The 27,917-nt window shown below is 44.8% G+C and overlaps 1 protein-coding gene, 1 long non-coding RNA gene and 1 other non-coding gene across 4 annotated transcripts; 2 read left to right on the top strand and 1 right to left on the bottom strand.

The window, feature by feature from the left end:
* NCAPD2 (non-SMC condensin I complex subunit D2) lies at positions 1-23,966 on the top strand. 2 transcript variants are annotated; one of them, XM_021548815.3, is made up of 31 exons: positions 1-139; positions 231-306; positions 401-459; positions 917-1,098; positions 1,612-1,751; positions 2,072-2,199; positions 2,284-2,407; positions 2,489-2,636; positions 3,520-3,717; positions 4,232-4,366; positions 4,923-5,007; positions 5,588-5,765; positions 5,970-6,091; positions 7,009-7,221; positions 9,196-9,370; positions 10,846-10,930; positions 11,066-11,199; positions 12,182-12,314; positions 13,845-13,929; positions 14,034-14,195; positions 14,429-14,643; positions 16,277-16,388; positions 16,713-16,836; positions 17,039-17,194; positions 17,395-17,572; positions 18,583-18,677; positions 20,700-20,780; positions 22,841-23,027; positions 23,250-23,376; positions 23,511-23,669; positions 23,834-23,966. In XM_021548815.3, the coding sequence occupies exons 1-31, from the start codon at positions 7-9 to the stop codon at positions 23,914-23,916; spliced, it is 4,212 nt and encodes a 1,403-aa protein (XP_021404490.2). In that variant the 5' UTR covers positions 1-6; the 3' UTR covers positions 23,917-23,966. The 2 variants fall into 2 exon arrangements, with proteins under 2 accessions (XP_021404490.2, XP_021404491.2); XM_021548816.3 differs by having other exon boundaries at positions 5,591-5,765.
* On the top strand, positions 520-842 carry LOC116184359 (small nucleolar RNA U85). Its single transcript, XR_004149129.1, has one exon. It is a non-coding gene; the product is annotated as a small nucleolar RNA U85 (small nucleolar RNA).
* On the bottom strand, positions 10,953-27,299 carry LOC110480694 (uncharacterized). Its single transcript, XR_002467140.3, has 4 exons — positions 27,088-27,299; positions 25,688-25,849; positions 24,869-25,087; positions 10,953-11,223 (listed from the first exon to the last, which is right to left on the bottom strand). It is a non-coding gene; the product is annotated as an uncharacterized LOC110480694 (long non-coding RNA).
* Positions 27,300-27,917: the final 618 nt, after the last annotated feature.

Genomic DNA, 27,917 nt, shown 5'->3' on the forward strand with positions numbered 1-27,917 from the left:
GCGGCCATGGCGGCCATGGCGGCGGCCCCGGAGTTCTGCCTGCCCCTCGCTCCCGCCGATCTGCTGCGGGATGGCGGCCCCGGGCGCTACGTGGTGCGGGAGGTGCTGTCCGCCCGCGAGCTGCCGCCCGCACTCGCCGGTAAGGTGTCCCCACATCCCCTTCCCGGTCCGGCCCGGCCCTGCCGCCGGCTCACGGCCATCCCCCCGCCTCTCTCCGTGTTTTGCCGCAGCTTTCCGGGCCGCCTTCCGTGCGCAGGGCGCGCTGGCCGTGCTGCAGCACTTCGACTGCGTGTACAGCGTGCTGCAGTGAGTACGGGCACGGACGGGGCGGCGGGCGGGCGCTCGGCCCTCTGCCAGGCGCGCCTTGCCCGCCGCCTCACGCCCCGTGTTTGTCCCGCAGCCACTTCGGAACCGTGGGCACGGCTGTCAAGGAGGATGCCCTGGAGCTGATGATGCACGGTGGGTACCCGCTGTTTCCGGCCGACGCAGGACTAACGGAGAGGTTGTTCTCCCTTGGCGGCTCAATGATGATATAAAGGCTAATGTGACTCGGCCAGCTGGGCTGCACCCTCAGCCCACTCCTGTCATACGGGTCTGTAATCTTGGTGGACGATGCTGAGTTGTGCACGTTCGCTGTAAGGGCAGACCGACATTAAATCCTCTTGCCTGTGTCCCTGGAAAATAGGTCTGTGGGACCTATCAGCTCAGAGCGAGTGTTTCTCCGAGCTGACGGAGGGCTGTGGGGACAGGACAAGACAGCACGCCCAAGGACTGGGTTGCAGGGGGCAGCCCGTGTTACAGCTGGTGAGATGTGAGCACACATCTTTGGTAATCTGATGGCTGCTCCGAACCTCCCAAAGAGAGAATTGCTGAGGGACCTGGCAAGGAGTGCTCATGACTTTCTGCTTCTCCTCAGTGGTGTCCCATCATTCCAGTGATCTTCCTGCCATCCTGAGCGACTCTGGGCTGAGCCAGGCAGACCGTGCTGCTCACCTCAATGCTCTTAAGATGAACTGCTATTTGCTGACTGGCCTGATGGATGCTTTTGAAATGGAAACCTGCAAGAACAGTTGTATGGAGGCAGATCCTGGTAGGAAGGTAGGTCAAGAGACTGGGGGAAAGGTGATAAAAGTCAGAATAAAATTTTAAGCTTGCTGAACTCTGTAGTATCTGTCAGATTTATAGCTGAGTTTATATAAGCATGATGCCAGCAAGAGCATGTGGAGCACTGGTGCTTCTCTGAAACTGCATGAAAAACAGCCAAAGGACAATCATGTGTCTAAATATCAGCAGGGATTTGGATGCCCTGGCCTTTCTATTTCATTCTTCATTTTCTGGTTTGAATGTAGTATGCCAGTATTTTCGTAAGATTTCCTTTCTGTAGTGGCAGCGGATGCACATATAATCCTTAAACCATGCAAGGCACTGGTGCTGGCCTGAGCTAAGAGAGAAAAACTGGTGAGGGGGAAACCCCCTGTGATCTCACAAATCTCATTGTGTGTCTCTTAATGCTATAATAGATTTCTTATATTTGGAAGGAAGCAGGGTAGTGACAGAGTTTTGTCTGTTGTGAAGCTGCTGATGTATCTCACTGCGTAATCTCCTTTCTAGAGCAGGAAGAACCATGCCAAGACTTCTGGATCCTTGTGGGAAGAGGAGAGGGAGCCACTTTTACAGCTGCTTACACAGCTGCTGCAGCTGGATCTCCGTCAGCTTTGGGGTGCTTTAACAGTGGAAGAAGAGTTTGTCAGGTATGAGTTGGAGCAGGTGTATTGCTGGAATGAGTAACTGGTTCTGAGGGATAAAAGGTTAAATGATAACTCTACCAATGAGATGGTATTACAGCCCTCTGTGGGGTGCAGATCACTGGGAGGCTGAGGAAATAGCTCAAGGCAAAAGCAACATGTATAGAAACCACTTTCTCTCCTCCTGTAGGCCACAAAAAATTCAGATGCTTCCTAATTTTTAGAGAGCATTAGAGAATCTCTCAAACAGAAATGTGTGGTGGGCTAGAATGATATTTATGCAAGCTGAGATAGTGAGGTTTGCTGTTTGTCTTCTGTGGGTTTAGCTTAATAACGGGAAGCTGCTACCGTATCCTGGAGAATCCAAGTATTGGCCTTCAGAGGTACCGGGTCACGCGGGAGGCTCTGACACATCTGCTTGCTGCAGCTCTGGTTCACTGTGACCACATGTTCAGTGAGTTCCTGCCCTTCTGCCTTCTTCCTGAAGACATTCCCAGTTACTTTCCCTGACCTCTTTCTTCCTTCTCACGTGTTAAAGGTGCCACTCTGAAGATCACGCAGATGCTACAGCACTTTGAACATGTAGCCCCAGTGTTTGCACAGGCGGTGAGCCTCTGGGCTAAAGAGTATGGTCTAAAAAGCCTGGTGGGTGAGCTGCTAAGGTGAGAGAAATACTTGGAGGCTTGTCCTTTTATCCCTAGCAACTTGAGGCACCCCATTCCTTGTTTCATCTTTCTGTACAGGGAAATTGGACAGAAATGTCCCCAGGATTTGGCTCGTGAGTCTTCTGGAGTCAAGGGTTATGCTACTTTTATAAGTGAACTGGCTGAACAGATTCCAGCTCTGGTGCTCTCCAACATGAGTGTTCTCCTGCCTCACTTGGATGGGGAGGTACATTTCTGCAAAGTTACCTGTCCAGAAAAGTCTAACAGTAGAGATGCTGCTATCCAGTTTTTCTGTCTGATACAGAACCTCTTCCACAGAGCTCAGGTATCCAATACCTGCTCTGTTGGATTAGATTTTGCCCTTACCTAAAAGATGCAAAGGGAACAGAAACCATGGCATCTCCTGTCTGGTTGTCACTATCAGATGTCAAGAGAACAGCAGACTGCCTACTCGTGTGATGTCCCTGCTGTTGTCCCTTGTTCTTCAGCACTTAATGAGTTTGTCATTGTGTTACCTTTTATCTGCTGTGTTTCTTGTGTCAGTTCTTGGCTTCTATGAGCCTACCTGGATAGGAGGATTTGGGTTGGAAGGGACCTTAACACCTCTGCCATGGTTAGGGACACTCTCCACTAGACCAGGTTGCTCAAAGCCCCATCCAACCTGGCCTTGAACAGTTCTAGGGATGGGGCATCCACAGCTTCTCAGGGCAACCTATTCAAGTGTCTCACCACAGTCTCAGTAAAGAATTTCTTCCTCATATCTAATCTAAACCTACCTTCACTTTGAGGCCATTCTTTCTTGCCCTATCACTGAATGCCCTGGTAAAAAGTCTCTCTCCTGCTCTCTCACAGCCCTCTTTAGGTCCTGGGAGGTGCCTCCCCCAGAGCCTTCTCTTTTCCAGGCTGCACAAGACCAACTCTCAGCCTGTCTTCATAGCAAAGGTTACTCTGTCTTGCATGCACAGCTATGTTCACCCAAACTTAATTCAATATCCATGCTGAAAAAATTCACTTAGGGCTGGAGCCTGGGATTTGGAAGGCCCACACTCTGGGCATATCAAATCATGTCTTTTGGTCTGCTCCTAGTTCAACAACTCCTGTCTTGGCAGAGTTACATGATGCGAAATGCCATTCTGGGAGCTATGGCAGAAGTGCTGGTGCAGGTGCTGAGTGGTGACCAGCTGGAGGAAGCTGCCCGTGGTACTCGGGACAAGTTTCTGGACATGCTGCAGGCCCACATGTGTGACGTGCACAGCTTTGTGCGCAGCCGCGTGCTGCAGCTCTTCACTCGCATCGTGCAGAGCAAGGCAAGTCTGTGCTGGGCAAATGGCGTCGCCTCAGTCATCTCTTCCCATCTTGTGTGTCTTGAGGGAATTTCTGCCACTCTGCTTTTTGTTTGCAGAGATTGAAGTTTTAACAGAGAAAGGTGCTGTCCCTCTATACTGTGGTGTCTGCAGTTTCTTCCAAGAGACCAAAGATCTCAGGGGTGGGAGAACTGGGGGTGAAAATTAGATACTGCTCATTCTTACCAGGACAAACTAGAAGAAAGAGCATAGCATACAGCCTCTTTTCACACACTGGTATGGGAGAACATCACAATTACCAGATATACTAAGACTCAGCTCAACAGGATCCTGGATAACCTAAATCCTTGCTTTCAGGGAAGTTTGGACCAGAATATATCAGGAGGTCTTTTGAGCCCTAGACTTTTCTGTAAATACATAATCTGTGCTTTTTAGTACATTAATATGTCTGCAGTAAACTCTTCCCAAGTGTCTGAGCCTTCTTGATAACTTTATCTGTGCTCTTGTTGTGTTCTAGGCCCTGCCTTTGACTCAGTTTCAGTCTGTGGTGTCGTTGGCTGTTGGGCGGCTCAAAGACAAATCTGTCTTAGTGGTTAAAAATGCAATCCAGCTCCTGGCTGCATTTTTGTCCAATAACCCCTTCTCCAGCAAGGTAAATCCAATTCATGTGGTGGATATGTTAGATGTCTCTTTGCAGGCTAAATATCTGCAGGGTGCTATAGCCAGGGCAGTAGCATTGCTATGTCTTGTGGGAGGAACGGTGTAGCCTTTGATACTGCAGGTGGCAGCTTTCTGGTCTTCCCAGGTTCAGATTTTGAGTTCTTTGACTCGCCCCTCTATTGGTGAAATTCATAGCTATGATGAAGGCCAGGAAGGATGTGATTGAGGTAAAAACCTGCAGCATTTTTGAGTCCACTGTGAGGTTTCTCTCCTTAGGATCAAGATTAGTTTTTTAGAATATTCTTCGTGGATCTGCAGCTCTTTGTGTTTAGCTGCACCTTCTCCTGAGTTTCTGAGCCTTAGTGAGCAACTTAGAGCAGTTCTCATTCTGGGACTGGGGCCAGAGTCTACTCTTCCAGTTTCCGTAAACAGGGTTATCCATGGAGATTGACAACTAAAGCAGGGAGTGGAAGAGATAGGAGAATTCTGGCATTTCAGGAAAATGAGGATAACTAACATATTTCTTTTTCTCTTCCTGACATCTTCAGCTAAGCTGGACTGACTTGGATGGGCCACTGAAGAAAGAAGTGCAGAAACTGAAAGAAATGAGGGATCGTAGCAGACCCTCAGCAGGTAATTTCCTTTCTTCTTCTTTCCACTTTCTGGGACAGTCCAGAATGTACTTTTCCTCATTAAATTTGCTCCCAGGTTGTGACAGGTTTTGTCTCACATCTTGAGTGAGATGGTGAGACCAGATAACTGGGATTAAACTCACAACAGTTTTCCTTATGGCGGTGTTGTAAAAGGATCATATTAATATCCATGTCTAAATCAACAGTCCTTACAGCTATATGTCCTATTTTCAGGCTAAGAACTGAAAATGTCAATGAACACCCTCCCAGGTTTCTCTTTTTTTCAAGGACTGCTTGAGTCATGATTTTGCTCAGATGTTATTTAAACTTGATTTGTAGGCAGTACCAAAGCCCAAGGTTAAAAAAATGACAGTTTTCTTACCTGTCTTTTTTTCTGCCTTCAGTGGTTTATTTGTTTTAGTCAGAGTTCTTATTCTCACTGCAGTCTGGGTGGGATCAGCAGTGGGAACACTACCTGCCTGGGGAGGAGGTAGGGGAAGTTCCTAAATTCCAGATGAGTTTTTCCTTCCCATTAAAGGTGTCACCTGAGTCTGTGTTCTTCAATACTTCTGTTTTATAAGTAGCTCCAGTGATCATCCCAGAGGAAGAGTGGGAAGCGATGCTGCCAGAAGTTAGGGCTGCCACACAGCAGCTCTTTCAGCCACTGGAGGAAGAGGAAGAGGAGGTGCTGGAAGTTGAAGAAACAGTGGAGAGGACAGTGGAGCAAATCACTGGTCTGTTGAAGAAGCTGAATTACAAGTAAGAAGGCTCTGCGGTGACAGTGTTTATCCCACAGGGTGATTTCCGGTAACATTACTCTGTAGGAAGAGATTGATGTGGGCAGACAGTACAAGATGCTGATAGGAGCTGCTTTCCCAGGTGTTCAGGGCAAAGTTGGATGGTTTCCCTTATGTTCTGCTCTGATGTGTTGCTGATACTCTCTTGGGCAATGTCATTGTCCAGGAGCGCAGCCTGTCTTACACAGAAGGCCCTGTGTCGCTTCCAGGGAAAGGAACCTTTCATTAGCCCTGGGGAGGAAAACGAGGAGGCAACAATCCTGGCTGTTCTGAAGAGACTTTACATAGGTAACTGTATCACTCTGTCTGTACCCCAAGTCCAAGATAATGCCAGAGCAGATTAAAGCCCTCTGGAATGCTCTGTCCCTCTTTCTGACCTCTGGGGCTCAGCTCTCCCAGAACTGCAGCATCACTGTATTATTCACTGTTCAAGTACCTTGGCATTTTAGCTGGATCATACTGATCTTAATTTTTGGCTGGAACAGTTCCATGGTCCCAGTAGAAGTGCATTTTTGGTGCCTTAACTCACATATTGTCTGAAGGAAGTGAAGGCAGTGTTGCTGCTCACACCCTTCTGCCCTGTCTGAATTTGTCAGTTCTGCTTCCTGAGCAGGTAGTGGTACATAATGCTTACCCCTAGCAGCCTTGACCAAGTATCTGGTTCAAGCAGAGTCTTGGTTATCTGGGGCCTGAGCCTCTGGGTGTATTTTCAAGACTTCACACTCTTTGGTGTTTGTTTCTGCATCAAGTTGTTTAGCCAATCATGTTGAGGATATTTTTGTTGGAAGTCTACTGTCTAAAAATCTTTACTTTGTGAACTCTCCACACTTGCACAAACTTTGCTGTGGAGTAGTAGTGTTTGCCTTCTCTTGGTTTCCTTTTAGGTCCCCCATCTATGTTTGGGGAATTACCAAGTTCAGATAAACCCAATCAGAATTTAATGGTGTTTATCCCAACTGGACCATGCCCTTCCATACCCTTCTACCAAGCTGGCAGTTCTCTGGAGCATCACACTGTAGTACTGGAACTTGCTCCACAGCATGCCAAGATTTTGTAGCTACATCTGATTGCAGAATTTGGATTTTTGTGTCCTGGCTCTTGGAAGGTGTCACTGTGGGGATGGGGAGAGGAGGGTTAAAATGCCCTGAACTGTGCCTGTATTTCTTGTATCTTCAGTACTGCTCACAAATAAGTGTGCTTTGTAGGTTCATGCCCAGGTGGTGAGAACAGTGAGGATCCTCCATATGACAACAGCAGTGACAAGATTGAAGAAGTTGTACAGGAAGAGCAGCCTCAAACAGAGCTGGTCAAACAGGAGATGTTGGTGCACTACCTGCAAGATGCTTACAACTTCTCAGTGAAAATCTCAGAAGCTCTGAACCTGATCAGCAGGATGATGTATGAAAATTCTGTCTCAGGTATGTGAAATAACCTTTTTTCTCCATTCAGCATTTCTAGATCTTTCCTTGCTTGAGAGAAAATGCTGGAGTGGTAGAACTCCAGGAGAAGGAGAAAAGATTGAAGGAGCTGCTCTTCATTGAGCAGATGTCATAGACACTTCTAGGGTATTGGAAAAGCAAGCTCCCTCTAAATGAGTGTCATGAAGGAGTAGAATAGGGCATGAAGAGGCTTTTTAGGAATATTTATTTATTTAATGTCTATTTCTTTTAATACCAAGGTTGAAAAAGATTGTTTTAATATGTTTAAAAGTTGTTTTTAAAAAGATATGAAATGAAATGTATTTGAACTTTCTGAAATTAAAAAAAAAGGTGGCCAAAGTGAGTTCATTTGTGGAAGCTATCCTGCCTCCTGTGGGGAGGCATGGATATTCATCATCTGAGTTGAGGTTCTCCTAAAGTAAGCCTGGCCAGTGAAGCTGGGTTTGGTTATGTGTTCAGTGCCCTGACACAGCTTCAGCTCTTATGCTGGCCACAAGAGGGGAACTAAGCAGCTGGTCTCTTCTAACTCACCTTTCCTCAAACTTTATTCTCTAGTTAAACATGAGCCTGATCAACAGGTTCTGTAGCCTGGTTCTCTGCAGTGCTATAGAGAAAGGTGGTGATCAGAAGGCCTTTGAGTTAATTCAGCTGTTCATATATCATATTAGAACTCCTGTAATCACTTAGACTTTTTTGTAGTGTTTATCAGAAATTGACATTTCCAAGGGATGAGGGGCACAAGTCCTGCTCCCATCCTCTCCAGCACATCCACTTGCACAGATCTAGGATATGGATGGGTGTGGGCACTGCCGTGCCCCAGACTTCATGCAAACACTTCTGAGGCTTCATCTCTGTTGAGGGCTCATGTTACTTGAGATAAGCATGTGGGCTTCCCTAGCAAGGTTTGGTGTCATTAGCTATTTGCACACATGAAAATGAACTCCTGGGTTCAGTGTTTTTACAAGTCCTTTGAAGTTCAAGGACAAGAAATTCCCCTACCTGGTACTTAAACACATGGGGCTTGATTTTGGGGATGTTTTTTTAATGGATGCACAAATTTTAATAACTTTTCATCTCCCTGTTCTCCTGTGCTGTAGTATAAGGAAGCCAAATTCAGTGTCTGAATAGCAGAGGTGTTTTGAGACATTCCCTCCATTTGGAGAGAGTATGCTGCTGGGTAAGGAAGGGACTCATGCTAAGGGATGTGTGTGCTCAGATTTAGGCTTTTTAAATTAAAGATTTAATATTTGAAGATTTAAATTTTTTTTCTGTTGCAAATTTATGTATTCTGTGTGTGAGTGGGGACAGGGAAAGCATACCAGCTCACCTGTTAGATATTCTTAATTCTGATTTGTAAGGGCTTATACTGGTAAAAGCTCTTACTTAACCAGAGGTCAGACTCTATGAACTGTTTGTTGCAGCACAACTCTGATCACTGCTGTAGATGTCTTGTGATGTGCTCTAACTTAATGGGTTTGGGGTTTTTTTGTCTTATGAGAAGACTGGGCAATCTATTTCAGGAGTAGTCAAACTGGAACCAAACACAGTATTCCTTACCCCATTTGTACATCAAATAGCTTAGTACCTCTGGTTATGGCATTGCACTGGGGCTTACATACAGCTGTCTGCTGTGACTGTGAGATCTTTTTCCTCAAAGCTACTGTTTCCCAGAAGGTAATTTTGTTTTTTCTCCAAGATAGTCTCTGTGCTCTTTCCCTAACCATATCACATTGGATTTAGCTGTAACATTGTTAATTTATGTCTCTTTTCTGGGACATCTACGTCTTTGTACTAGTGATCCCATTCTGACTCAAGCCCTCTGCAGACAATAGCAGTGATCTCTAGATGCTTGTAAAGCTTGTTCTGAGACCAGCACTCCTATGAATTTGTTTTAATGGCCTCTTTAATGAGAACTGGGGAAGAACTGCACTATCGCAACTGTTCTTTCTGCAGTGGTGCAGGAAGCCATTGAGTTCTTCGTGACAGTCTCACAGTTTGGCGTGCCCCAGGCACTGCTTGGTGTCCGCAGGATGCTGCCCCTCATATGGTCAAAGGAGCCTGGAATTAAGGAGGCCGTGCTGAATGCCTACAGACAGCTCTATCTGAGCCCCAGCGAGGATTCAGAGAGGTATGGATCTTCCTAATCAGATTTTTTTTTCCTTTCCCTCCCCCCATCCCCTTTCTGCTGTTGGGAATGGGGTATGGCCTGGAGAAGACCTGAGACTGAGCTGAAACATAAAGTTATTGTCTGAGTATCCCAGTCTTCCTGCAGAACCTACTGCTGATCTTCTGTTCTTGGTTTGTCATAGAGCTCATGTGTAGGAAATTCATGCAGCAAAACTCTGTGAGACCTTGCAAAGCAGATGTTGAGAATTACTTGAAGTTAAACTGTTGTCAGGCACTAATATTTATTGTTCTCATAAATTTCACTTGCATACAAAGCATTGCCTAAATAGTCTGGGTAGGGTCCCTATCTGCTAAGGAACAAGAAGTGTTAATTATGAGTGTTTCTCTTGCCAGTAGGGTTCTTGATTGGCAACAATGAATTTCAGCCCATTGTGAGTCACCTGTTGGTATGGAGTCATCCCATGTCCAGGAGTTTTATATACTTCACTCTGTGGACAAAGTTGTTGGCCAATGTCAGTTGTCCCATTTTGAGTTTCTTATAACTGTAGTTGTTCATCCTGCTGGAATAACAAGAGGAACAGTGTGGTCTCAGATTGAAACTATATATTTCTGTTACCAAACCTCAGGTTTTTTTGCTGACAAGTTATACATGGTGTGGCGTGTCACGCGTAGGCATTCTACTTCTGATGTACCCAACACATTCCCCATTTCTTTGTCCTTCACACTATACAAGGTTGGTTCTTATTTGGGTGCTTTCGCATATATTTCTATTAGTATTTCAGTCAGACCAATCTTAAATCTTTTTCTAACAATTTCTACATGTCTTAGATGGGAGGATTTTAAAGGGTCTTTATTGCTGTTCCTCCTTGAGGATTTGGTGGTGGGAGCTTGCTACCACTTGCAAGTTTGCTTCTTCCATACTAGAAAAGAGATGTGTCTCCTCCCTGCTGTGGCACTTGCCCTTTTTTGGTGCTTACCCACTTGTAAATCCCATTGGATACTCGTGCAATAAGTGTGATTCCTGGTGAGATGCACCATAACTCACCCTCATTTGTACCATCAGGGCAATAAAGAGCATGTGCTGCTTCTTATTTCTATCTGATAATATTGCCTGGAAACAGCACTTCTACAGTGCTCCATCTTCATTTGTTCATAGAGAGATTTGCAGTTTCTAGGGAATTTTACTTTGACTTGTGGTGGAGAATAAACTGGGAAGTGGCTGCTTAGTGCCTCTGATTAGATCTTTAAACATCATAAGGAGCACCAGCACACGACGCAATGAACTTATCACGCATCATGGCCATTGGCACTTGGGTGACTTTGAGAACTCAAGCTTGTTGTGGGAGTTTTCCTGATCCTGTGGATCATCTTTCTTATCCAAGAAAATGTTTTCAGCTCTTTCAATAGGGCAGCAATTGTGACAGTTGCTTTTACTTTACCTTTTACATTTTTTTTGTTATTTTTCCCCTTTCTAAGGGCCAAGGCACAGGCCCTGGTGCACTCTCTCTCTCTCATCATGGTGGATGCATCCCTGGGAACGATACAGTGCTTAGAGGAAATAGTGAGTATTTGCCTTGCCTGGCTTTGGGTTGTGTATCTGTTTTATTCAAATAGTAGTCATTGCAGATTACGTCTTTACTTTGAAGTTCATTCTCCTTTGCCTCTCTCTGATTTTTAAATTGCATTCCTTTTGCAGATCTCAGAGTTTGTGCAGAAAGATGAAATAAAGCCTGCTGTGACCCAGCTGCTTTGGGAGCGATTCACGGAAAAGTCTCCATGCTCATCGCTGGAACGCCGTGCTGCTGTGATGCTGCTGGGCATGATGGCACGGTGAGCCCGGGGCCAGGTCGAAGCCTGTGAGTGGAAGGATGTACAGGGAGTCGATTTTTATTGAAGAACTGTGGGTGCTGCATCAGCTGACTCTTTGGCTCTAGCTTCAAAAATAGTAACGCTATCATGGGGTAATGAAGCCTGGAACTAAACATAGTTGTGCTGGATCCCACCAGCATGGCCTCTGAATGATTATGATGAAATTATTTTCCTTGTGTGAATGCACATCCCTTCACAGAGTTTACAGTGTCACAACTCTGCAGTTTTGTCTGTGTTTGGATAAGAACAGTGAGAAGCTGCTGAGTAGAGATGTCTGGAGCCTTTAGCATGAAGAAAAATGCATCTGTTTCACTCTCTGGGGGCAAAAAAACAATGTATCTACACTAAAAGGTTTTCACTTCCTCAGTTTTCCAGCCCAGCATTCAACTTACTTGCTCTTTTTGCTGTTCTTACTTCAGTCCTTCATTACTCAGAAACAGGCCTGCTTAATGATAATCCTAAAATTCTTTCACAGGCAGAAAGGGGAACAGTGGGTGTGGATTTGGGATAGGCTGGTTTTGGATAAATGTTGGTTTGGTTTGTTTTGTTTCCTACAGTAGAGGAAGGAATGGTATATTCCTTAGGTCATATTTCCTGAGCTCCTCTACTCTTTCCTATTTTCCAACATTTTTGTTTTTCTTACCCCTGTAAGTTTTGGTCCTTTCTGATAGGAAAGAAGAGTCAAGAATCTTCTTTTTTTACAAAGAGGCTGTTGATCACTTTGGAGAAACTCATCTTCTAGTGGAAAGTGTACTACACTGGCTTCTGTGGAATACTGCTTGCTGCTCCTCTAGCTGTATCTTGAGTCATTTGGATGGGCTTTATTTTTTTCCCCTCTTATTCAAACCACTCCTTTCCACAAGGCGCAAGGAGTATTTCTCTTGGCTATCCATACTTGTGTAAACTTTCAGCAGCACCTCATGTGATATCTCCCATTCCACAGAGGAAAGCCAGAGATCATAGGTAGCAACCTGGACATCTTGGTGACAATGGGGCTGTCTGAGAAGGCGTGTGAAGACTACAGGCTGCCTCAAGAAGTGTGCAATGTTATTTCCAAGCTTGCCAGTAACCCTAAGGTAAGGCTATGGGTTTGTTCTTGAGGTCATCCAGAAACAAAGAAAGGGGAGAAATTGTTTGCATGGAAGAATAGAGAGAGGTAATTAAATTTTTACAGATTTTGAAATTAAGTAGGTTGAGAGCATTCAGCAGCACTGTCTGGAAAGCTTAGCACACATCAGTGAACATGTAATAAAAGAATTTTCATTAGGCAACCGGCTGAATTCAATTAGTAAAGAGTTCAGTGCACAAGAAAATATGTTTTCCTTTCAATTCTCTTCTTCAGACTCCTAATTCTAAACTGATTTGTGTTTTCTCAACCATGAAGCCCTTTCCTCTACCAATGTTTTCTGGTGGTGTGATTCTTTTGCCCATCCTATTAATTGATATTCAGGAGTTGTCAGCTGTACAGCAGAATATAAAACATGAAAGGCTTTCAAACCTGTCCATGTTGTACTTAGAACAACATTATGGTTAATGGCTTCTTTCCCTGGGAAATAATTTATCCTTTTTTTAATACACTTGGGAAAAAAAAAATCAGCTTTTTTGACTCAGTCATTTGGGGCATTTTGGTTCAGGAGTTCTATCACAAAAGCAGTCCTCCTTTACAGAGCAGCATAATTCTGTGACAGCCCCTTCCACTGGGGATGTTGTTGCATGAACTTAATGAATTAATGTGTATCACAACTTTCTTACATGTTCTAAAGATGGCTGTAATTCAATATTTGGTTGACTAAAGTCTGTAGTTAAGCTTGTATGTGAAAAGGGACTGAACTGAAAATATTTGGCTGACTGACTGGCAGTAGCTCTTCTCCCCAATCCACCCTCCCAACCAGAAATTTAGTACAGAGGACAGGATTGTGGTGAATCAGGAGTTCCTGTTTCAAGCTACTGAAAGTTGGTAAATCCTCAAGTAATTCTGTTTTGTTCAATATATATTCATCAGGCAGATACAGCTGTGCTGGGACACCTCAGGTATTGTCATACTTGGTTTAGTAGTTCTCTAAATTATCTTATTCCCAATCTAAAAGGTGGTGTGACTGATACAGAATATATGCAACAACCTAATTGTGAGTAGTCTTGAATCCAGACCTATCCTGTGTTATTTCCACTGATGATATTTTCCTTGTAAAGAAACCCATATGGTTCTGGAGTACCCCAAGACAAGTTGACTTACTGTTGGTGACTCTAAGATGCTCCAGTGGTTTCCCTCTTTATTTATTGTAGAGAGTGAGTAAATAATCTCAGATTTTAAATGAATCCTTTTGACATTTCAAAAGAGTTATTTTGATTTAAGGTGAGATGGTGGAACTGTCTGGGTTGGCCTGGGATCATAATTTAGCCAAGCTTTAAATCCACCCAGTGTAGTTACCATGCTGTTATAAGTGACAGTAATGTCTCTGCTGTATGTTTAGCTGCAGAGCAGTACTGGATGTCCCTGGCATGTGTTTGATTAACACTGTGCACACAGGAATGTTGAGTACTGGGAAGGGCATGGGGGGAACTCATGTGCTGCTCCCATGGGAGTAACTCGCCTGTTGTCTCTGCAGCCAGCACTGGAGAAGAGCAGTGCCCCTTTTCGACTGCCACAGAACCACATGCTCTTTGGTTGCCTGAGTGAGACTGTGAGTAAAGGTGAGTTCAGGTCAGCAGGAGGTTTGGAGGAGATGGGGTTGGGCTGTGAGACCACCTGTGTTATCATTGGTATGTGTGGGTACATTGCTCCCTCTTCTCATCAGGCTTTGCCCAGCCAAGCTGCCACTGGATCCCCTTCATGGAGGCAGCTGTAACACTCATCTACCAGCTGGCAGAAGGGGCAGAGGAGATCTGTGCTGACATCCTGCATGTGTGCAGTCAGCAAGCTCTGGAGAAGCTGCAGGAGGCTGATGAGGAGAAAGCTGGTGAGGAAGAAAGCTGATGAAGGAATTCTGTACCTATGGTTTCCAGTGCTGCTTTGAGTGGCCTTGAGTAACTGCAGGAGAACAGAGCTGAGGGGCTGGTGTTGGCATGGGAAGGCACAAGTGCTGTGAAGGAATCTGTGGAGTGTGAAGATGGGTTATATGGTGACATGTGGCGCTAACTAACGGGAGGAGGTCTAAATCAACACTTAACTGTGACCATTTCTCTCCTTTAGATGCAGGGGATTCTCCACACAGAGTCTCTGATGGCGCTGGCAGTCTCTCCACATTCCTGCTGCTGCACCTGGTGGCCCTTGTGGGACAGGTGGCACTGCAGCAGGTAGCATTTTTGGAAGTGTCAGTGAGTGCAGAGCTACGCAGGCGCCGTCTCCTCAAAGAGGAGAAGACCAAGAAGCAATCTGACACCAGCACAAAGAAGCAGAGACCCCAGGTGAGAGCCAACGGGTTTTTTCCTATGGGCAGCTCTTCTAATGTCCCAGCTACAGCAAACTTCTAGAGAATCCAATCCTGAGGCTGCATGAGGGCAATGTGTGCTTCAGGAATAGAAGCAGGCATGTATTGGTCAGGATTGACAGGGAGAGCTGAGGTCCTTGAATGACCCTATTCACTAGGACTCCCACACTGGTCTTGAGTTTTGAAGAAGCAGAGGGGAGGGAGTGAAGGGTGATGTCCTGGCCATGTTTATCCTCCTGCTTCAGGCAAACATTCCCCTTTCACTCATCACCCTTTTTCTTACCAGTGCAGTCTTTAGCAACTGATGCAGTAGTGGTGAATAAACATCCATTTGTGCCCTGATTTCTCAAAAAAGGCTTTCTAGAACCCCAGTCCAGAAGACTTGAGCGTCCTATTCTCTGTTAGGTAGTAATGATGAAGGTTTAACAGGTTTCTAACATGATTTGGATGCTACAAATGCCCTGTTTGGTTACGTCTACCTTGGTACATTTTCCAGAGTGTAATGGGTAAGAATAGAGAAAAACATTGTGTCCATCTAGGTATCCAATCTCTATTAGATGTTTATACTCCTAAGTCTACAGAGAACTTTGTAGTTCATTTCCTCATCCATCTGCTTATCAGTGTCACTACCATTTTCCACACAGGAGGAGGTTATTATATTTTCAAAAAAGTAGCAGTTGGATACAGATTTCATCCCTATTGCAATGCTCATGTCTCCTTTCTTCCCTTGTGTTGCTTTTTATTTGCTATAAGGCTTCCCATAATCTTGCTCACAAAACCAGCAATTCAAAGGCTGCTTTGAGTTTCTTGCTTTTAGTATTTGAATGTCCCTTAAATTATGCAGGACTCATGCACTGATGCTGGATGTCTCCTAGGTCTGTTTTGTCTTAGCGGTGTCAGAAGTTTAAGTTTTCTTTACATTCTGTGCTCCTCATTACAAGAGACACGTGGAGCTCCTGGAGCAGGTCCAGTGGAGGGTGATAAAGATGATTAAGGGACTGGAGTATCTCTTAGAAGGAAAGGCCGAGGGAACTGGGCCTCTTAAAAGCCTCAAGACTGAGAGGGGACATCATCAATGTCTGTAAATATTTGAAGAGGGAGGTGCCAAGAGGATGGAGCTAGACTGTTCTTGGTGGTGCCAAGCACTAGGACATGAAGCAGTGGGCAGAAATTGATGCACAGGAAGTTCCACCTGATTATGAGGATGAACTTCTTTATTGTGGGGGTGACCAAGCACTAGAACAGGTTGCCCAGAGAGGTTGCGGAGTCTCCCTCATTTGAGATACTCAAGAACTATCTGGACACAATCTTGTGCAATGTGTTCTAGGAAGACCCTGCTGGAGCAGATGATCCACTGTGGTCCTATCCAACCTATGTGATCCTGTGATTGGTGTTCTGTAGCATGTGGACTGGCAAATCCCAGACTACCCCTTCACAGCTTCATTCAGTTCTTGGGGGAAAGTGGATTATTACACTCTGTGTCAGTCTGTTCTCCACTTTAGTTGTGCAGCTGATAACATGCATCTATGTCACACCGGAGAGAAGAGAACCCTGTGAAGAAAGAGGTCATTGCTGCCTGACATCTTTCTTACAGTCTCCTCTCTGCACAGAGCACAGGGAACGAGACCACTATGGAGGAGGAGCTGGGCCTTGTGGGAGCCACGGCTGATGACACCGAGGCCGAGCTCATCCGCGGAATTTGTGAGAAAGAACTTCTAGATGGTACGTGTGGCTGCCACCGAGGAATATTGGCTGGCTGCCTGTGTGAAAGAGCAGGTACAGTGTAACAGGTCCTGAAGGAGGAAGGCTGTTTCCTGTCATTTCCTCCTGTCAGGAGGAAGCACTGTCATTTTCCATGGTGTCAGTTTCCATGTCGGCTGTCTTTTTTTTGGCTCTCCCTTTCTGGAGGTGGTTGTTCAGTGGTGAAAGTTGAGTCAACCAGTTACTGTAGTTTGCAGCAGCTCTGAGATAAATGGAGTAATTGTTCTTAAAGCACGATGCACAAACAGTGCTCTCATGCTCACTGTCTTTATCCTCACTCCCTAGAGAAGCACCTGCTCTCTGCCTTTGTTCCTCTGGTGCTGAAGATCTGCAACAACCCTGGACTCTACAGTGACTCGGCGCTGTCAGCTGCTGCAGCCCTCACTCTTGGCAAACTCTGCATGATCAGGTACTGCTGAGCCATGACAGAGTTCTTTTCCCAGGCTTCCTAGTACTAAAGCACAAGCAAATGTTGCAATTCCTTTCCCAAGGAAAGAACAAACAGAGTGTTCATAGATTGCTTTTTTTAAAACAGTTTTTTTTTTTTCTCTGCTCTCTGAGAGATGGAATTCTGCTATCTATCCCTTCTTTCCTGTACTTTGTCTTGTTAGCTCTGAGTTCTGTGACTCCCACTTGCGTCTGCTGTTCACAATGATGGAGAAATCCACCCTGCCTGATGTGAGATCCAACCTCATTATTGCCGCAGGAGATCTAGCCATCCGCTTCCCCAACCAGGTGGAGCCTTGGACATCACATCTCTATGCCAGGTAATACTACACTTGTTGTTGGGAGAGGACATGTGATGAAAACCCAATGGAAGGGTGACACTGGGCCTCCAGAAGGTGAGAATGACCCAAGAAAGCAAATTTGAAGATGCTGGTGCAGGCAGACCAGAGCTTTGGACTGTCACCAGTACCTCAGAGACGCTGCCTTGCTGCTTTCTGCAGTAACTGTTTGCTCCTGCCAGGTTGCGGGACCCCTGCCCAAGCGTGAGGCAGACGGCTGGGCAGGTGATGACTCACCTCATCCTCAAAGACATGGTAAAGGTGAAGGGCCAAGTGAGTGAAATGGCAACTCTGCTCATAGACCCAGAGGAGGCAATCGTGGGAGTGGCCCAGAACTTCTTTGGAGAACTGGCCAACAAGGCAAGTGGATGCTCAGGGACCTTATTTCACAAGAGCAGGCAAGGGCTGTTGGAGGCTGGGTCAATTACATGAGCCCTGGAGAAGGTGTGTTAATGGTGTAGAGCCATTGGTCTGTCTCTCTTTGGACTAAATAAGGGTAGTTAAAAGAAATTTTGCAATACAAGTTTTGCTTCATCCTTCCTTGATGTTGCTGCATTTGACCTCATCCATTCACACTGGAAGGCAGGCTCCAAACTACTGCCTTTTCCCTTTGCTTGCTTGTATATGCCCACCACAGGGTTAGGAGCAGTTGTCAGTAGCTTGCCTTTAGGCCTTACAGCAGAGTTCCCTGACCTTATGGCTCAGGCAGTGCATCTTCTCTGAAACCTTTTTGAGTGGTTCTTGGCTGTGGGACACTGAGATACTGAAATTGTAGCAGCTTCTTCCCAAGCAGGTAAGAACAGGAGCAGCATTACCCCCAGTACACTGTTCATTCCATGTGCAGCCTCACATGGGCCCTGCAGAGTTTCAGATTTACTGCCTAAGAGGCTGCAGTGGCACTGGGGCTTTTCTGTCTTGGTTTGCTTTGTTAAAGCAGACTGGCCACCTGACTGCAATGACTTCCTATCTCTGCAGTGTGTGTATGACAAAGTTATGTAAAAGCAGTGGGAAAGAGAATATGGATTGGGCCTTCTTGGGCAAGAAGATGGGAAGCAGTTCCATGAACTGAAAAGCTGTTTCCTTTATCAGAAGCTTTTCTTGTTGGGTTTTGGCAAGATTGGAAGGCAAAGAACAGAGCTGGGCTGCAGTGTTTAGCTTGTTGGTTGGCTGGGTTTCTTCCCCCCCCCCAGCCAAATAGTCCTGGATAAGTTTGGCTGACTGTGCACAGCTAGTTTAAAAAGCTGATGCTTTCAGTCAGTAGATTTGGGGTGGAGAAAAAGGGGGATATTTTAAGGGGGCAGCTTATTTGGCTTGACTCAAATTATCCTTTATAATTCTGTATCTCACGTAGAAACTTGCATTCTGCACAGGGTAATGCTGTCTATAACCTGCTTCCAGACATCATCAGTCATCTCTCAGATCCTAACAGTGGCATAGAGGAGGAATCCTTCCACACTATTATGAGGTATTCTGAGGTTAAAGAAATCTCTTATTGCCAGGACTATGTTTATGCAAAGGGGGAGTGATATCAAGGGAAGAAAAACTACACTGACATGTACAAACTGCTTTTTCAGTTCTCTTTGATCTGACTTTTTCAGTCTATACTGGAAATGGAGTCATGCTGAGGGGAATTGATTTTAGAGCCAAACAGTTGAGAGGTGAGGAGAGATTCTACAAAGAGTAACCACTAACTCAAAATTACTTTCCCTCTAGAAAAGGAAAATAGTTGGTTTTATGCATGGGAACATGGATATGCAACATTAGGAAAACACAACAGGTTTTAAAGACTGCTGCCTTTGTAATTTTGGTGGCTACTGGAGTTTTGGAGGCAGTTTTAGTAAAGCTGTAGTTACGGTAAGAGGTTTGGATCTGGGTTTGCTTTCTGGTGGTTTGTTTTGTGTGAGTTGTTTTTTTTTTTTCTTGTTTGCTTCAGTTTTTCAAGAAAGACTGACTCTGGAGTATAGAGATACTGGAATATTTCAATCTGAGGTTATTGGTTGCTCATAGACAGCACTAATAATGTCTTTATTAGTAAAGTACAGACATTTTCCTCTCATTTCTGAAACTTAAACCACATGAGGGTTTTTTGAGTCATTTGAATCCCTCTGGATTATAGAGGGGGGGTGTTAGACAAAAGTAATGCTGCTGCTGAAGATAAGAACGATAAAATTTCATGTGATTTTCCAACTAGTCTTTCTGTCTATGAGAATCCTGTCAATGAGCAAGAGGGATGGGATTTTGGATAGGTAGGAATTGCAAGACAGAAAAGGTCTACTGGTGAGGGTTTAATTGAGACTAAAATTAATTTATGGTGGCAAAAGTAGATGGATATTTTGATTCAGCTTTAATTAAAGAGGGTAATGTGAAATACTGGGAATTATAGCTTGTGGTTCCTGACAGCACACATAGAAGTTAATGCCTGAAGTGAAGCAAACCATTACAGGGAGACAAGAGGCAGCACATTAAAAAATTCCAGATAATTTTGGAATTTTCAATACTGTTTTTAATTAATATCAAACTGAAGGTGTTACCACAGACATAGAGCCTAATAAGTGTAGCAATTGCATTAAAGTGTGATTGGTGGGGTTATGACAGGTGTAAGATGGACTTTTGACTTCCAGCAACATACATGGAGAAAACTGGAGATGTCTGGCAAATAGGAGAAGAGGCAGTATTGATTTAACAATGTAGACAGGTATCAAATTAGTTTAAGGATAATAAATTTTAAAGACCTGATCATCGCTCAACACACCACATATCCTTTAAATAGGAAAAGAAGGGAATTAGTAGTTAAAGAGGAATTGATGCTGGAAAAAATGCAAAGGGAGGACTCTTGAGAATGCTGTCTCCGTTATGTATCTTAGAAAAGCAGCTTGGTGTGGTGGTTGTAGACATAACAACACTGAACAAGGAAGTGCTTTAGAACAACTACATCAAGGCCAGTGGCAACCTGACTGAGCTAAAGTTAACAGAAATGTTGGTACAAGAATTAGGGAGAGCAGCAGCACCTTCTTAATAAATAGAAGTTACTCAGTGATTTCTAAGAGGACATAGTACAAAATGCACCAGTACTCAACTGTGCTAAAGTCCAGGTGTCTCTGTTCCTCAAGACACTAAGGAAAAATTGATTAAGTTAGCATTAGACTTTGTTCCCCTTTTAGTGCAAAGTAGTGCTCACTTCTGCATTGATCCAAAATGAAACAACACACTTTCAGCAAATTTAATAGTGAAAAAGCCACAAGCATGGTTTTGAGGAGGGAAAACACTGCATGCCACAATGCTCCCCTCAAGGTTTGCTTGTCAAACAAACTAGTCTGTCAGTGCAACTTGTGAAGTGAGGAGATTGTCTGGAGGTGCTGCATGCTCTTTAAATTGGGTGGAAGGAGCAGACAAGAAGTCAGCACTGCTGCTTTTTCAGCACCCCTCCTACCTGAAATGGGGATTCCTCTGTGGGCTCTAATCTTTTGTACTTTTTTTGCCCTTGCAGACATCTGTTCTCATATATTACAAAAGACAAACAAACAGAGAGCTTGGTGGAGAAACTTTGTCAGAGATTCCGGACTGCCAGGTGGGTTGTAATCTTAATTTTCAGGCCAAGCGCTTCTGCTTCTCAGGATTTTTCAGAAGAAATGAGCTTGTGGTTGTAAATGGTTCCTGTTATATTCTTTACGTGACAAATACAAAATAACTTGGTTTAGGTCCCCTTTTTTTTCAAACTGCCTTCTCCTATAAATACTTATAAATTAAGGTTTTTTGTTTTATTATGCGGTGATTGACCCCCTCTTCCTTCCTTTTTTAAGGAAAAAGTTTTGTGACAGTCTAGATTTGTGTTATAGCTGAGCAAGGAGACATCCTACATGTGGATTTTACATATCTTTGTGATCCTTCTTCATGGGCTATTCCCTTGCAGCTCAGCTAGGAAATTAGTGTGTTCAGCTGAGAAGTTGGGATCTTTCCAACAGTCCTGTCTGGGATGATCTCAGCTATCAAGCTGATATAGGCCTGTCCTTGTTCTGTGTGCATGGGATGCTCAGTACCAAGTCTACACCTGGGACTCTGTTCTGGGTTTTTATTATTATTATTTTACCTAAGGGCTTATGCTACCCTACACTTTGGCTTTTGCTCTGCTCCATCTCCAAGATATGCATACCTTGCATGTGCATTGCTGATTACAGAGTAAAGAGTGCAGGACCTACACTGTGAATCTGGGATATAATTTTGCTTTCTGAGTTTTGGGCTTTTTTGCTGCTTTTCTTTTGCTCACCAAGCTGTAACTTCACTGATCCAGGCACACACTTTTTGTTTCCTTCCAAGAAGAATAATAATAGAAATTTATCTCCTTCTATTCCACTGCGATATCTTCATTTTAACTTCCACTGGCTTTGGTGTACCCTGCTTCCCTCCATTCCTGTGGTTTTCCTTCTCCATTGTTGTGGCTTTGCCCTTGAGATTTAAGCTGTCTGCTTATCTTGGCCATTCGTGCACAGTGCCTGGGCATGTGACCTGCTCAGCTGCCTCAGGGAGTTGCATATTTCCCAAAAATATTTGGATTTTGTTTCCTGACCAAGAGTGGAGAGTGGTCCCTCTCTCCAAAGTTGCCTCCCAGGACCACTGCTGAGCTCTTCACGCCACATTTGTAAATAACCCTCTGTGTGCAAGTTGTGTCTCACCTTTAGTAGAATGTCCTGATATTTCTGTACCACGAAGGTGATCAGCTTGGTGCACACTAGTGGTACTGCTAGAGCAAGACTCTCACTCCAGGCTAAAACAGGAGCTTATCAGAAAAGATTTGCAGCCACCATCGCCCTCCTCAGCATTTCTGGAGTTCTAAACATAGCAACTTGCCAGACTGTAAAGGTAGAAACACCTGGATGCTGCAGCTTTGTTCTCCATCTGTCTGGGTTTGACCAGAGCATCCTGAGACAGCGTGTGCTGGACAGACTTGAGGCCCTCACTTTGTGTATATTAAAAATAGGCGCTTTGGCCTTGCTTTTTCCCTTCCCATTCAATCACAGTGGTCTACATTAGGGATGTTAGTTTGTGCTTTTGGTTTTTATTTCCCTTTGGTTTTATTCCAGTAACTTTTGCTGGAATTTCAATGTAGTCATTCTCTGATACAGCATTTGTTATTTGTTGACTTTATAACTTAATGAATATGACCTTTATGTAACTAACCAGGAAAGGGAGAGAGAACATCAAATACAGCTTCTGTTTGAGATCATCTCAAACATGCAAAAATGAATAGCTGGGGGGGTTTGTTATGTGGTTGAAATAAGGCCCTTCAAGAGGAGTCCTGACCTGACTGAGTCTGTTCCTCCTGGTCACCAGTAACTTCTGATGCTTTTCAAACAAGTGACTGTGTTCTTTAGCAGTGGAAACTTCATGTTTTTCCAACAGGTGCTAAGTCAACGTCATGGAATACAGTGGTGGTTATCTGTGGTATGGCACAGTGGTGGTTATCTGTGGTATGGCACAGCACCCTGTCACTGACCTATAACAGAACAACCTGAATCTCACGTCCTGCAGGGCAGAAGCACCTGCAGGAAATGCTGGTAGTTCTGGGTGAGATGTGCTCATCCTCACACACCCCTTTTTGTAGGAGCTAATGGTGATCTTTGTCTTTCCCAGGACTGAGCGTCAGTATCGGGATCTGTCCCACTGCCTTGCTCTGCTTCCAGTCTCGGAACGGGGCCTTCACAAGCTGCAGGACAACTATGACTGCTTTGCAGACAAGCTCCAGGATCCAGCTGTCTACAATTGTTTCCAAACTGTGCTGGCTCGATTCCGCAGAGCAGGCGTCAAACCTGAGACTAAAGTAAGGGTGTGGGACAAGGGTCCAGGCCAGCAAACCAATTGCTTTTACATACAGTGACTGGAAAGCCCTGCAGTTTTTGATTTTAAGCAGACTATTCCTCACCCCTAAAAATGTATCCATTTATTTATTTAACTTGATGGTAATTCTGCTATGGATGTAATATTTCCCTCCCCTCACCTTCTTTTATTTTTTCCCTCCACTGCTGTTTTACATCTCCATCAGGCTCTAGCTGAAGAGCTGGAGCGGAAGCTGTCTGCCTCCCATAACCGAGGATTGGATTCCACAGAGACATGCCAGGATGGTAGTCAGACTCCAATGCCAGTGCCAGCCAAGCAGAAACCGATAGGAAGTATGTTCCTTTTTGTCAGATTCCAGCCTCCCCCTGATCCTGCAGTCCAGGAGAAACACCTAAGGACTTTTCCTCACCCTTACAGACAGAAATTTGCTGCCTTTCTCTATTTTTTTTGCCCATTTTCTTGACAGGTTCACGCCGCCAGCCCCTAAGCCCAGCCAACACAGATGATGATTTTGTCACACCCCCACCCCGCACACACCGAAATCATAAGCGTGCCCAAAAGCGCCCTCCACGCAAAAAAACCATCATTGCCTTCTCCAGTGATGAGGAGAACAGCTCTGAGGATGGTAAGACACTGCACACGTGTGCTGCAAGGGGGGGAAAGACTAGAGATCTGGCCCAACAGGGCTGCCCTTTGGCCATGGGCTTCAGATCGCTGTGGATGTTGCCTGTAGATTTCTCTGCTCAAGGCAGTGGAGTGCTCATTATTGACACCTTTTACTCTCTTTAGAGCTATTGGCAGAATTAAGAGAGGAAGAAACCCCCACCAAAACAACTCCCATCACCAGATCTTCAGCCCGACGGCTGCGCTGAAGGAACCATCTGCCACTGCTTTAGCTAAAAATAAAACTCTTTTTATGCAACCATCGCCTTCTCTTGTCTGAACTACCCCATAATACAGCAGTGCTTTAAATGAGGACAAAATGGAAATAGCACCAGGCTGAAGCAATTCCAACCCTTTCTTCTGATATCTGTGCTGATGAACATAGTTGCCATTTGGACTGATTTTGCCCTGAGTTTGTGGATGAGAATAAGCTGCTCTTATTAAAAAAAAAAAAAAAAATTTTTGGAAGAAAGTTTTTCAAAGAAGAGCCAAACTACCAACAGAGTACAAAATGCTTATTCCTTTCTTATTTTGTATGTGTTTTATACTACACTATTCAGCTTTTATTAAGGACCAATGCAGTGGTGCTGGATTTGGGCCATTTTACATTTCATGTTTTTTGAAGCCCTTATCCTGTAAAGCCAAGCCAAGGGTTTTGAGGTGAAGGTACCTGCATCTTTTTCTTGTGCATATCTCATCAAAGAAGTGTTCAGGGAGTGGAGTGTGAGGAGAAAGAGTGAGAAAGGCTAACTTAGACTATGGCACTCCACTAAACAATAAGTAAAATGCATAGGAAAAAATACATCTTTTAAAAGCTAAGAAACCAAAACCAATCCAACACTAAAACTTTAGAAGTAAATTGTAATAATGCTAATTTGATAAGTTACTAAGTATACTGATACCCTTGATTGTCTTACTGCTTTCTGGAATGTATTCGCTGCAATTCAATTATGTTTCAAGCAAAAATGGCACCTGGGTTTTTTCTTTCATGAATGCCACATCAGTTTTCAAGTCAGTCCTGGCACTCCTTAAACTGCCCTGTGAACATGAAGTACCCTAAATTAGATTCTGTGTTAATCACATAAATAACCTTTAACCTTTTATCTAGAGGCAAGTTGGCATTTGTCCCCGAGCTCTTACTACGGAAATATTTCCTCTTACCTTGTCAGCTGCCTAGAAAGCAGACCAGTCACTAGCTGGGCAGGAATGGGAATGGTGCTCCTCCTCTCCACTGGCTCCCGGAGATCTGCAGTCTGTCTCTGAGGCTCTACTACCTTCACACAGTTGTGGTCACTGTGGGTTCACCCAGCAAGTAGAGCATGCTGCTCAGTTCCCTTCTGTTCTGGCTGCAGAAGCAGCTGCTGTAGCTTATTTTCATCCCTATTAAAAAAAACAACCATTAGGAAATGCATAGTTTTGCACTAACCTGAGCATACTTAAATGGACATAATCATGTTAAATGCTTCCAGAAACAAGTAAAGTGGGGAATGATGGGGTAACAGGTGTATTTATAAACACCCCACTTGAGTCCCATGACTTAGTGAAAATATCTGCCTACTTGCCACCATCCTAATAGCCAAATACCAGTATAGATATGCTCCAAGTCCAGAGCACACCAATAGTCTCAGGACAATCACATGAAATACAAAGATCAGAAAGCTACAGCAATGTTGTCCTTCTCCCTCCTTCCTGATAAAATATTCAGTGAAGGCTCCAGGAGGCAAAGGTAGCAGCTACAGCATTGACAGTAAATACAACACAGAGTCATGCACACCATACGTGATCTCCTCACCACCCACAGGGAATGACACTCACATACAGGAATAAAAAAAGGACAGCATATATGGATGTCTGCCCAGGCTCAAGGTTTTACATGCAATAAATCTTGTGAGATAATATGCTGCTAATGCTACAATAAGGGAGATATGAATGGGTGGATAGAGGAAGTGAGGTGGCCATAAAACTTAAGCATTGGCTCACCTTCAGGCCATACCTTTCCACTACAAGTGGTTGAAATTTTTCCTTCAGGAGATCCACACAATCACCCTTCTGGAAGGAGGGTCTGTCAATCAGTCACTGGACAGACAGGCTGGCTCCTTCACTGCTTTGCAGTCTGTCCTTTGCTCAGTCTCAGACACTGTGCTGCTTGGGCAAGTAAGAGTGAAGAGTCAGTGGGTGAGAGCTCTGATTGATTGCTTTCTGCAGGTTGTTCAGATGGAGCAACCTCCTTTGCTCACTGCCTCTCTTGATACTAAAAGAATTAGCAGTCCTGTGTTATGGACAAAGAAAGTCCTGAAGAAAGATAAGGCAAAACTCAAGCGACGTTTGGGTAGCTACATAGAGACTACAGCCCTAAGAAGATATTTGCTGCTCTTCTCTTCCTCACAAACATATTTTGGTGGCTGCCACAATGACCATAAATCACTGCCAAAGGAGTAATCCCATTCCCCTGCTCCTGAGGCAGTGGGATTACTCAGTGCCAAGATCAATGGTGTTTCCATCCTCTAGGGACTCCTGACCATGGTTGTTCTGAACTCCTACAAATGGTACCAGTGGAATAATGTGAATATTGTACAGTTCTAGAGCCTGCAGCAACCATCTTCCCTTTCTATCACCTTGGGCCAAGGGGTGTTCCATCAGGGTACTTTGCTCAGTTCCCAGATCTCCCAGTCTCCAGTTGTCCTGCTCCTTTCCTGTACGAGCAACTGTTTGTAGAAGGTTGATTGTGATTCAGCAGCAGACCATTTTTCTGGTCTTGCAAGCCTTAGAGTCAGTGCCCCAGCACCCAAGGGGGAAGGGTTTTTATAAAGGAAACTTGTTAGCATCAGAGAGGAAAAAAGGACAATAACCTATTTGAGTCTGAGAAAACTGGGGCAATCGAGGACTTGCCTGCCAAAGCCTTTTCACTTCACAATCATTGCCAGGACATGTCAGAGTAACTATTCAGTTCTACTGCAGTCACAGCAAAGATCTGGGACATGGAGCAGCTGCAACATCACGGCACCTGAGTCACTGAGCACCTGCATTTTATCCAGGCTTTGCTGGATTTGCAAGAACTTACAAGAATCTGCAAGAAAAGTTGCAAATTTTCTGCAGTCTCTGAAGTTTCTTGTTTGATATGGGAGAGTGATGGCTCTTTCCCTCTTGCCAGCCCCAGCTCTTGCTGAACCCAAGGAGGGCACTTGTCATTTGAGTTGTCAGAGCCCGTCCACCCCTGCAGGGCTCAGCCTTTGTGCAAGTGAACTGGAATTTTGGAGCAGTTGCAAACACATTTCTGGCATTCTTCTTGCAGTATGGGGGCCATCCCGTTCAAGGGATCCCAAATCAAACTGCTGCTACGTTTCGTATCAAAACCAAAGCATTGATGCCTTTGCACTTACCTTTCACTCAGGAAAGGAGTGACTCTGACTCATGTACCCAGTGTGTTCCAGCGGAGCTGCTCCTGCCGGCAGCAGGAGTGCTCGAGCACACTGACTCAGCTTTTTCTGGACAGCCCCATGTGACTGGGAAGTACAGAACAGCATCCTCTGGGACACCTTGCATGCAGCACGAACATGTGCTGACTTCCTGTCCTTCCTTTCTTTCCCATCCCTCTGGAACTTTCACACCACGGGGCTCCTACACTACAGCATCCAGCACAAGGAGGGGCTGGGTTAGGGTTCTGTCCAGCAGTCCCCTGTGCTTCATAGATTCAAAGGTTGGTATTAAAGTCATCCTGTTTCCCACAAAGTTTCTTGGTGGGACTTTGGGAGCCCTTCCCTGTGCTGGCCCCGGCAACAGGGTGACAGGAATGTCAGACAGGATCTCTAGAGCATCACATTGCTCTGGACACAGCACCAACCATGGGCTGCAGCCATCAGCTGGAGCTAACAAAATTGGATGTCCACAGCTGTGCAAAGCACTGCTTCCAGCATCAGTGCTCCAGAATGAAGGGCCATACTCACTTCTCAAGGACTGGATGCAAAAGGTTTGTAAAACTTTCTATCTCATTGGGCAGAGAAGAAATGGACCCACAAACTTGCATCTGCAAGTGCAAAATGCCTGGAAGAAAGAAAGGGAGGGAAGGAGGGAGAGACAGAGCAAATAATCTGAACTGTGACTTTTGTTATCTCTGGAGAAGGCCTTTTTCTAATTTTCTTCTTTCTTTGAAAAAAATAAACAAAAGCAGGCAGAACATGTTCTGTAGAGTTCTGACCTGACCGTTTTGTGC

Source organism: Lonchura striata, chromosome 2 (genome assembly GCF_046129695.1).
Source record: "Lonchura striata isolate bLonStr1 chromosome 2, bLonStr1.mat, whole genome shotgun sequence".
In the NCBI taxonomy this organism is placed as follows: Eukaryota; Metazoa; Chordata; class Aves; order Passeriformes; family Estrildidae; genus Lonchura; species Lonchura striata.